Here is a 12,271-nt window from a genome sequence, read left to right as displayed (position 1 = left end):
GGAGATTAGTTTTTGTTGTTACCTCATACTGCAGACAGTTTTCCAAAATTTTACTTTAACATCTTACGACTTCGATTCATTATTTTGAGTATTTTATTTGGATCATAAGGGTAGGGAAATTATGTAAATTAAATGAACGATAAGGGAGGTGGCATACTAGAACTGTGAGTAACGCGATGCAGTTCAATGTTTCAGAAATGTCTAATGTTGTGTGAAATACTATGTACACGGTCCCTTACTCTTTAAAACTTTTTTTTTATCCAGGCTTTAGATTTCAATTAAATTAGTTTTAATGTGAGGAATACAGTTTAGGTATTAGTCAGTTTCAGGTTATGTTGATGATTAGGTTTAGTTTTTCAGTTATGCTTTTAAAAAAAAGTGTTTTGGTTATTTTTAATGTATAAATGGGCATGGAGTATAGTCAAATTAGTATTATATTCAAAGTTTTTAAACGGTTGTGCTTTAACTCAGCAATCAGCTCGTTGCTTGTCATAGCGACGGTAGATAACTCTATATAATAACTTCCATCTCGACAACAATAGTCACCTCCCATCAGATGTGTATCACGTAATTATATGCTAGTTATGTTAATGGAAGTCCAACATGAAATTGGTTTCTGTAGTGTATATAAAGCAGGAAAGCAGGGACGGAACCAACATGGCGCCAGACCCCAAAGTGCGGGGGGGGGGGGGGGGGGTTGGCGGCAGGCCATGTAGAGGGCCCACTTCCGACCAAAAACACAATCAATTGTATTTTCATATATAATCTTTTTCGTGCACCGTAATTTTAATTTTGTAAAAAAAAAAGGTCTACTTTAGCAGTGATTGTTTTACAATAACTAACACACACTGTTGTGTGAAAGATAGGCCCTTCTTTAAATACTCTAAAAGGGGTGTCCATAAAAATCCTTTTCAATAGTTTTGTATTAAGTGAATTATATATATATATATATATATATATATATATATATATATATATATATATATATATATATATATATATATATAGGGAAGGCCTAAAAATATTTTTTGCAGGGGAGCCTTTTTTACTATTTCCGCCACTGAAATAAGGTGACACTGGCGGGGTACGATTGTATTCATTCAGGTGAGCTGAGTGAGACGTTATTCGCTTGCTGAGAAATTTAACTGCTTGAGATATGCTGGTGAGATTCTGCTATTATTTTTTTTTGTTACGACTTATAATTTAGTCTATTTTTGTTTTGTTTTTTTGTTGTTTTTATTTTACTTTGGACTAAATGTTTATCTAGTTTTAGCCCGTGTAGATTAGTTGAAGTTTTTAGTTTAGACGAGAGACTAGGGCCTAGTTTTAACCTTGGTCTAGAGTTTTACATTTTTTATTATTTAATCTGCGTTTGTGCGAGTATTCAATTGTAGTTGTAGGGTGGCTCACTGTAATTTGGAACATTTGCAGAATAAAGGATTGATGACACAATCAGTGATTGTTCACACAATCTAGCCTTCTTTTAGCGAGAAATTATTGATCTTGAGGTGACTGTGCATATAATCATGGATTGTCTATTCGCCAATGCTCTATTATTAATTGTTACTAAGAGTAAAAAAAATTTCCAATCGACCATTCAATGCAATAAAACCCATTTTAGCTTTTCTTAATTCATTTACATGTCAATATGTTGGAGGCATATAAAAAATCTATTCATATATGTAATGTTAAATTTAAGACAAAACTGTCAATGTATTACATGGTGAGCTGTGTGCAGTTTTCCACATTGGATAAGTAAATCGTGAGTGCCAATTGTTAACCTTCATTTCTACTGTTCAAATAAGCTGTGGTTCTTGCCATCGCTGTGGGCTGGGGTTTTCCCATTTTAACTGAGGCTGCTACGATAGACACGGCCATAAATACAACGACTACCGGATGGTGCAGCCCCACCCCACCAGTAAAGTTTTCCGTACTGTGGTCAACCTGTCCCCACCCCCAATACCACCAGCTGTGCTTAGTAAACCAACGGTCGATGTAAGTAAAACATTCATTGGTTTATTATACTATCTTATATATATGTATACTCATGTGTTTGTGTGTTTTAATGTCTGTCTGTGTGTTCTGGTCTGTTAATTGTATTGTCCCCCTCTCATCCCTAAAATTTTCAAAACTACTAAGTCAATATGTTGTCTTACTATACATATCCTAACGTGACAATAATTGACCTCCTATCCCTATCCTAGTGAGTCAATGTGTTGCCATATAATCCCTATCCTAACGAGTCAATATTAATATGTTGATCTTCTATCCCTGTCCTAACGAGTCACTTTGTGTCCTATTATCCCTGTCCTTATGAGCAAACACATCAAACTATCCCTATCCTAACGCCTCACCTTCCATGCCATCAGCTTCAGATCACGGAGATGATCGAGTGGTTCCGGGCCTTCTACCAGCAGAACTACACAGTCCGAGACTACAGACCTTACTTCCGGCCTGCCATGTGCTACATGGAGGGTGAGTACACACTTGGGTGTGTTGTTTGGATGTGAACTAAATTCCTGTATCGCGGTTTGTAACTTATAAATACGAATTGTTTCCCTTCAATCTGAAATGTCTTGCTATAGCTCATTGCTATTCATTTTTTAAGCAACAAATAATTCAGCTTTAATACTTTGAGTTGGGTAAATTTCGTAAATAAGCTGGTTATAATTAAACGTCTCCTTGCTATTTTTATCTTTGACTTTAATTTATAATTATTGTTGAAGAGAAAGTTAGGGAACAGATCAAAACAGACAGAAAAGAACAGAGGAGAGCAGATCCGAGTATAGCGGGTAAATTAGGTCGAGATCCTTGAATTTCTTATGAAAATGCAATACATTATGCAACAAACCATATAGATTGATTTCATTAACGTAGAGAATTTTATGTGACGCAAATTAATAATAAAACAACAAATTTTGCATTTCTATAATCTTTATATCATTAACCAATTTAAGAAATCCGCGCACAATTTCTGCTGTTATATAAGCCTTTATCGTTGGTAGAAAACTTTATACCATTATTATAGCAGTGCATTATTTTTACTGTTTTTATACTTGTTGTGTGGTGATAATTATAAGTTAGCTTTCAGCTAGTAGTCTTTAGTGTTTTATCAGTTTCTTTTCCAACTTTGTTGTGTTCAACTTTTGCGTTAACACTTGCGTTTTTTAATTTCTGTAAAATTGTTACATGTTCATGTCCACCAAATGTTTACTTGATGCTATACAATTTATGAATAAGAATAGTATACAACATCATGCATTTTAAATAGTTCAGACTATGCGTACTTTCATCTCAACTGAGTCCAAAGTTTCTCCATCACTTGATATCAGATACCAGTTTATTCCTCGATTACGGTCTGTTATTCCCCAGATGCCATTTAAGTTCACATACTGACAGTCTCTATACCACCAACCACCTTTACACAATGCAGCACAATCTTCGCTGTACGCATCGTTGTCTCTGTCCAGTGTAGAAAACTTCATACCATTAACGTAGCTAAGGCCGTTATTGTTTTGAAAGTTTCCACTGAATGACGACAAGCTCATTCTATACGACGCTGCTTCATTTTCTACCTTGAAATAACCAAAATGGGCGTAGTACTGTTTACCTTTTTGAGTCATGTCGATTCTCAGTTTATTGTAGCCCTGGAAAGTGACAATAAATGTTTAATTATGTAATTAATTATTGAATATTATTACACTGTACGTAATCATATTTCATAAAAACCTACCATCATGGTCAGGTTAGAGATCCAGTCATTCCCAAGCCAGAAGTCTCCAGCCATTGAACCAAATCCATGTTTATAGGCGTTCCAATCTCTGGTAAAATTGACGTCTCCCAAAATACGTCTCTGGAACAAAATGTTTAATTTACTCAAAATATTAACTGTTGAAACAATCAGACAACAATTGACTAATTGATATTTAAGAGAGAAAAACCTGTATGATGATCCAGCCTCCACCATCAGTTTTTGTGTCACACAAAGCCTCTTTTCCTTTATCAAGTATTATGATGATTCGATCCATCAGATTTGTTTTGCCATCCTTGTTGCACTATTTACAGGTAAACAATAAACGACATTATATTTGTTAGGAAAAATGTATAATGATGTAAATTACGTATTTCTTTTACGTGAAGAAAATTGTGTTAGAATTATGTGCAAATATATATTTTAACATGTTGTATTACGGGTCATTTAGAGGTTAGATTAGAATAGTCTAGAACTTAGGGGAGAGTGCGTGTGTGAGTTGAGTTAACCCCGGTGTGTTTATATATTGTGATCCCAAGGTCGAATTTGGGGCTTAAGATGACAATTTAAATTAAGGTTTGAACAGTACCTTGAATCGTGTTTTAGTTTAAAGAAAGAATGATCGTAACATGTTGTATAATACATTATTTTTTTATATGAAGAAAAAGAAAGTTACAAAATTTGAGAGATTTGCAAAACTTCTTATTCCGAGTATAACAGAACTAATAAAAAACTAGACATTTTGGCAACTGGTCTGTAATTTTTTCTTGCAGCATGAAATCACATCGCTATCAACTGGTAACAAAGAAATATTGTGATAGTATTACCCACCACGTGTATAATGTTTGTTGTATTTCATGTTTTACTAAAATTTGTTGGTATGTTGGAGCATTTATTTGAATACATGATAGTAAATACTTATATATATGTTGTTAGATTTAAATCAAGCGATGGTATAAATATGATTACACAAAGTTAATCAAAATTAAAACAAAACAAATAAACCGGGGGTGATCTCCCCTAAACTCTCTCGGATATTCTTATATAACACACTACGGAGGATGAAAACTCGGATATAGACATTATTGTTAAGCCATTTTTAATTACTTAAAATTTTTAAAATAGAATAGAATCGCGTAGAATAAAGTTAATCGCACCATGTGAACGCCAAACAAAATGTGTATAATAGTGCGGAATAATATTAGCACTTTATAAATTCATATGCGTTTTTTTGAGAAGTCGGAAATTGTGTAAATTACAACTTCCGTTCAAAGGAAAATACTCAAAATTTGACTGAAGGCAGAGAATTAGATCTTTTTACGTATATGTGAAATTTCATTTATTTATCTAAAATAGTAGGCCTATTTGAGTTATAGGCTTTTTAAAAATTGAAAGTAGAAATAGTTCCACTTCCGTTTATCAGAAATCGCTCAAAAGTTTACAGAAATCTACAAATTTGATATAATACTTGTATGTGAAATTTCATCAATCTAGCTGTAACGGTACTCAAGTTATTGTGTTTACACACACACACACACACACACACACACACACACACACACACACACACACACACACACACACACACACAGACATACGGACCAGATTGCAAAACTATGTTTTTCCGACTCAGGGAGATGTAAAACGTCGATTTTTTTTTGCATGATTTTATGGATACATTATTGAAAGAATATCAGATGTTTGAACAGAATTTTTGCTATTTTAAGCTAGGGTATGGCTAAACCAATTGAGCACGACGGTTGGTATGTTGAGCTTTGATACACAATGCAGTCATTGGTCTAACAACGTAAACTCAATATACCACTTCATTTACACCTGATTTATTTATTCAGTCCAAAAACCAAACAATCTATATATAATTCTCTTCTTGGAGACCCTAGAAAACAAGCTGTAAGCGCGCTCCCTACCGCCCCCACCCCTACATGGTCTGGTGAGCTGTGGTTCACGCTAAATATTTACAGTCGTAGAGCCGGGTTTAGTGACGGCTATTAGGGGCAGATAATTTAGTTTGAAACTATTTTAAACTTAGGAGAAGTAACTAAGAGGAGGCTGCTTTTACGGGGGGGGGGGGGGGGGAGGGTATCGCCCTTAACGAGCTACTGACAGTGTTTTAAAGCAAATATATTCAGTGGCAGCATTGGTACTGTGAATTCACAAGTTATGAATTACTAAAAAGTAGAAAATAAAACAACTAAATATCGGCGTATGATATGCCGCGAGTCGGCTCGTATCAAATATTTTTTTTAAATAGAGGGTTTGTGAAAATAAGAGAAATCATATACCTGACGTGTTAGCCGTACTATCATAGGATGAGTGTCTAAGTCGATTTTAATCTCTTGTAAAGTTATATTTACAGCCTCTACCAATTGGTTCATTTGGTCGTTTCTTGTAATGGTATCGTTGACTTTCATTTCTATTGCTTCAACTTTGTTATTCACTGTTTTCATTTGTTCTGTGATGTTATTTATCTTGGCACCAAGCACATCTACAGTATTAGTAGAGCTAATGTGTTCGTTACTGTTGTTTAACTCTGTAGATGATGGAATCGGAGCCTTGTCGTCACTGTACCCATCTCTAGCTGAATGTGACATCTGTAAGGACATTGACATGTCTGCACCTTTTAGTTTTTCTGGATCTTCAAACGATTTCAGAAAATCTGCCATTGTGTCCACAGTTTTCACGTAGTTCAAAGTTTCAGCTTTCAAATTCATCAGCAAAACAGATTTCTTTATTTTCTCTCTTTTGTAAGACGTTGTTCTGTTCTCTAGCATTCCAGTGTCTCCTGTCTTATTGGTAAAATATACTTGACATTTATACTGGTGTAAATTACAGGCTGAAGTATAGGAGAAAGACAAGACCAGTTCTCCGTGATGTTTGGAAAGTTTGCCCTCAGATAATATCCCAGATATTTTATAATCGCGAACCTTTGAATCAGATCCTGAAATAGACGCCAACAAAATCTTCCCTTCAGATTCACTGATCCTATAGACTGACATGTTGACAAGAGCTGACATCTGAGTGTCTTCTGTTATGTTTTCTGTACACTGGAGTTGTGCACAAAATAAACTTTTCCCATGGTAAAAGTGTTCTCTGGTCATATCAACTTTAAGGCCTAGAAAACAGTAGACAAAATTAATTACGTAATATCTAACGCGTTCAATAAATTAAATATTGTGTACACATCAGAGAGATTATGTGATTTCTTAAAATCTCCAGTCCGGGAACCGAACTCGCCACTTTCCTGCTAGCAGTCGAGCTTGCCACAACCCAATTACGAAGTTCCTTCATCATTCAAACACAATAAAAACATTTCTTTGTTAAATATTGTTGAAAATTATTGTACTTAAGTTTAATTGTTTAAAAATAAAAAATTACAATCTGTGGGTTTTAGGGTCATCCACAAAGAACGTCACCTTTATATGTAGGCTACATCACTGAAGATTTCGGATGTGATGCTTAGTGAAAGAAAACTAAACGAACTCTCCTTTCATAAGCGGAAGTCACAGTTATGTCGCTTTGTGATTTTAAAATTTTTAAACCTTCTTTTATAAATACTATTGTATTACATAAGATCTGAAATCCTTTAACCTTTGAGTTTATCTTTATAAAAACATCAGTTTGCAAAAAACGATTACCTTTGATTAAAATAAAATTCTGAAATAATTATTTTTTACAATAACAAATAATTGTGAAGCTTAATTAATAAAGATCAATGAACTAGATACATGCGCGTTTCTGATATGCTATTTTTTTATAAGAGGAAATATATAATCAGCGGAATAGCCTTATTGTTTCGCTATCACCATTTAAAGGGCAACAACCAAGTTAATATTTTCTGGATAATCAACCACACCGATTTGTATCCCTTTATGTACACTTTCTATCTAATGATGATGCGTGGTACATGGAGCTGAATTGTCCAATCATTTCAAAATAATGTATTTATGGGCGAGTCATATTAAGTGTATTATGTTTATATTGTTATTTTAATGTTAAAATTTAAAACAAGTTCTTAAGTAAATTAATTTCTGTTTTATAATTTTAACATGCGACAAATGCACTATGTCTTACAAAAATGCATAAAAGTAATTAATTAATAATAAGGCTAATTAAGTAATGTTTTTATCGGCTAACATTCGACTGTTCCGTTTTAAATGATAATATTTTCAACTTGGTATAAAAGGCCTAATATAATTAAATTTAGCTTACCAAACGACAGAAATAAGTTGACGGCTAACACAGCAATAAAATACAAAGCAGACATTTTAATCTATTGCAATAAAATCAACTCAGCTGAGTACGTTCTCATAGCTGGTTTGTTTGTTAAATAGTCTCGTACTTATATACCGACCAGTTAAAAACATACATAAGTTGACAGGAGGTTGAAGGTCAACATGCACTTGTAAACAGATATCACGTAATGAGTTTGCCGCTTGAGTTGGTCACAAATAAATGTCTGAAGTTGAAACATGATGTCAGATAATATCACATAGATTTTTTCGTGTAATCGTCTCATTACATATATACTAGACTAAGAAAGTAGTCGCATCAAGAACCGACATGTAGTTACTAGCACGATACCGATTACTCTTTCATCGATACCAACATACTTATCAAAGTAACTAGAAACGGAAAGAGCAATTTGCCCCAGTTAAGAAAACTTGAGTTCCCATCACGAGTGACGTTTTCTAATTAATAAACATTAATTAAATACTGACATGTAAGAGTCAGACATTTATTTTTAACCTTTAACATGTGGTGTGGCAAAATACCGTAAGACCTCATATTATTGTCTTCATTTGAAAACATTGTTAAATTTGATGAATAACATGTATTTCTTATTGTAACATTTAAAAATATATTTATGAATATTATATATATATATATATATATATATATATATACATATATATATATATATATATATATATATATATATATATATATATATATATATATATATATATATATATATATATAAACATTTAAAATATTATATAAATGTATAAACCAAATTTTCACTAAAATATATATGTCAATTATACTACCATTTGTACAATTTAGGGGTCGTCCATAAAAGACGACACGCTTGGAGGGTGAGGGGGGGGGGGGTCGTAATTTTGTGACGGTGTGTGATGAGGGGGAGGAGGGGTTGTTCAAATGGTGCGACGTCACACTTTTACATTATAAAAAAGCAATGTTAGTAAACGAATTTTAGACGTTTTTTCGTGTTTTGGAAAACTGTTTAAATAAATTGTAATATGAATTGATTAAAATACTCTATTTTGACAGAGTTAAGACAAGATTTTGGAAAAATATCGATGTTTAAAAAAGAAATTCAACTGCAATTTTGAGGGGGGTTGTAGGCTGAGGTGTGACGTCATTTAAGGGGGGGGTCTGGCTTTTTGTAACAATGTGTGACGGAGGGGATGAGGGAGGTAAAAATAGTAACAAAAAGCGGGACGTCATTTATGGATCACCCCTTAGTGCATAGTTTTATGTTTACAACCTATATTTTAAACTCATGTGTTAACCTACACAGGATCAAGGCGGAGATAACTCCCATAAACTTTATCGTGTATTCAAAACAAACTTTATTGGTTTTAATTGGATTATTTTCTGTTTGCGATATAATCGAGTAATAGAAACGTTAGGTATTTTGAGACAAAACCACCCGTTTATTTAGAAAAAAAACCCCAGAGGTATTAAGTTAGTAGAATATACTACTTTAAAGGGAATCTATATTTCACTCAAAACGAGCCAATGTTTACAAAAGCAATATATATATATATATATATATATATATATATATATATATATATATATATATATATATATATATATATATATATATATATATATATAGAGAGAGAGAGAGAGAGAGAGAGAGAGAGAAATAGAGAAAGAGAGAAGTGCGTTAAAAGTCACCAATTTAACTTTTTGGGATCTAGAGATAGGAATTGTGAACCTTTTAAACTTAAATTTATCTATTAAAATAGTTCTAACAAATCCACATTATAATATAAACATCCTGTATAACTTGTCATAGAAACATTTTACCAAGGACTTAAATTAACCCATATTATCCCAAGGTCTCAAATTTTTATAATTTTTTGATATAGTTTAGCTTTTGGGCACTGAATGAAGGAATGATCATGGATTTTTTTTTAAAATCAATACTTTTTTAAATATCGATTTTTTAAAAAACGTCCCATAAATGGGACGCTAGCAACGAACGGCCCCATGTACATTTATTGAAAAATAAAATCATTTATCACGAAATATGGCTAATCACGCGAAAATTAAGCTGCATACTGATTTTGAATTGTTAGGCCAATGATTACATTGTTTAGGACAGCTAAAAATAATGATAATGATCAATTGGGTTAGCCATACCATGGTCTAAAATGCAGACATTTTGTTCAAAAGTCTATTTTTCTTTCAATCTAGCATCCATCAAAGTGAACAACACTTGGAAATAAGTAAAGCTGTGACTAGTACATCTAATTATACACATATGATCACAAATATTGTTATTATTCACCGAAACTGTAATATAATTAAATATAAATAATTGATTTTTTGGGGGGCGTACTTGAAATTTTCAGGGGGGGGGACTTAAATTTCAGGGGAAGGGTGGACATTGGTAAAAGTATGTTATGCATATAAATTCCATTTTGATCTGGGTGCAGAGCCCCCCCCCCCCCCACTCCTCTCCGAAATGATGCCTGAAAGAAACTCTGCCCTCAGTGAATTTGCAAAAGACGATCCTTTCCAGTCCCAGATGTCATCCAGCCATCTTCTCTTTTGTTACCCTTGCTATTCCCCCCCCCCCCCCCTCACAGGCGTACATTAGGACATCAGACATCTTATGTCTAGGGCACGGATCTGTTTCTGGGGGCTTGTATTGAGTGTTCATGGCTCTCATCCATGTATGCACCTCACTATGTGAACAGCTCCCAATCTAATACCAGGAATCTCCTTAAAAAGTTAACAAAGTAAAACTGGTATCGGTAACCTTTGGATGGGAATATTATTGGGGCATGACACTAGTACACGGCTAATTCACATTTCTGCTATATGTAGCTTGAGCTCTTATATGAAGAGAGTTAACCAACCCCCTTGACTGAATCATTTCACCTCAATCGTGGCCATTGTTATTATTCTGGTTTGTTATAATTTTAATATCACGCGCTAGTAAATTTACAGCAATACTAAATTAGTTTGTATTCAATGGTATTAAATACTTCAGTAAGCGTAATTCTGAAAACTTAAAAATAAAATGTAAGTTTTTCAATATTTGCAATTTTTTAATACAATAATATATAAGAAAATATAGCTCAAGGTCATAATTAAATATCTATAAATACTACTTAACACCCTAAAGTCAACAGTTAACAAAGTCAAAGATTGTTTCACCATAATTAACAATTTAACATGAATATTTGCATCTGTGTTTCTCGCTAGTGTCCAATAAATGTGACGTTTGTGTAACAATCTGCATAAATATAGGTCAAGGTCATAATTAAATATCTATAAATAGTACTTAACACCCCAAAGTCAGCAGTTAACATAGTCAACAATTGTTTCACCATAAATAACCATTTAACATAAACATTTGCATATGTGTTTCTCGCTAGTGTCAAATAAATGTGACGTTTGTGTAACAATCTACATGGGGCCATTCGTTGCTAGCGTCCCACTTATGGGACGCTTGTTGTACACTTGATATAACGAAGTAGTAAAAAAAAAATTTATTCTTAAATTTTTATCAGATAGAAATATGGTACTGCTACAAGTTTCAAATGTATTTTGCACTTAAAATGTTAATATTTTAGAAGATATGCATTTTCCTGTGCGCATGTTTTCTTTTTTCCGCCATTTTGACAAGTCCTGCAAATCCGCACTATAACATTTTTCTAAATTAATTTTTTTCATAAAACACACACAAATTCAATAGTCTAACCATTTTCAAATACAATGAAACATAATTTGTGTTTTAACTAGTTTTTAATAAATTTTAGCAATTTTTTTTTACAAGCGTCCCATAAGTGGGACGCTAGCAGAATATGGGTTAAAGCAAAGCTCTTTTATAACCACTTTGGTAATTAATAAAGCTTTATTTATTTAACCACAGCTTAAAATCACAGAAATAGGTCACATAAATAAGTAAACTGTGCTATATGTGTCCACGTCCTCAACCCTATTTGCCACTGTAGTTCTTGCCCTCTACAAATCACCACGCGATGTAATTGATACGATTAACAATGTTCGTAGTGTGTAATGTGCCGCGATAGTGCGAGTCGCAAGTAGGTATGTATTGTGTTTGTTTTTAAAGTCAGCAGCAATAGTTTTTTAACGCATTAGATCTTACTTAGGGTTAGGGTTAGGCTTAGAGCGGTTGGTTAGGGCTAGGGATAGTCTAAATATGATTTATTTCATTACAAATATTAAGAATTTCAACTGCATTAATAAAATAAATTGGCCTATCTTTTGACG

The 12,271-nt window shown here is 33.2% G+C and overlaps 1 protein-coding gene across 1 annotated transcript; it reads right to left on the bottom strand.

The window, feature by feature from the left end:
- Window positions 1–2,968: 2,968 nt before the first annotated feature.
- On the bottom strand, window positions 2,969–8,080 carry LOC131944284 (angiopoietin-related protein 7-like). The gene is made up of 5 exons (XM_059304845.1): window positions 7,982–8,080; window positions 6,055–6,884; window positions 3,942–4,055; window positions 3,734–3,853; window positions 2,969–3,647 (listed from the first exon to the last, which is right to left on the bottom strand). The coding sequence occupies exons 1-5, from the start codon at window positions 8,034–8,036 to the stop codon at window positions 3,273–3,275; spliced, it is 1,494 nt and encodes a 497-aa protein (XP_059160828.1). The 5' UTR covers window positions 8,037–8,080; the 3' UTR covers window positions 2,969–3,272.
- Between the last annotated feature and the right edge of the window lie 4,191 nt (window positions 8,081–12,271).

The sequence above is a fragment of the Physella acuta genome, unplaced genomic scaffold (genome assembly GCF_028476545.2).
Source record: "Physella acuta isolate Inbredline_101_S28 unplaced genomic scaffold, ASM2847654v3 ptg000042l, whole genome shotgun sequence".
NCBI classification, from domain to species: Eukaryota; Metazoa; Mollusca; class Gastropoda; family Physidae; genus Physella; species Physella acuta.
This window is presented reverse-complemented; position numbering and strand designations above follow the sequence as displayed.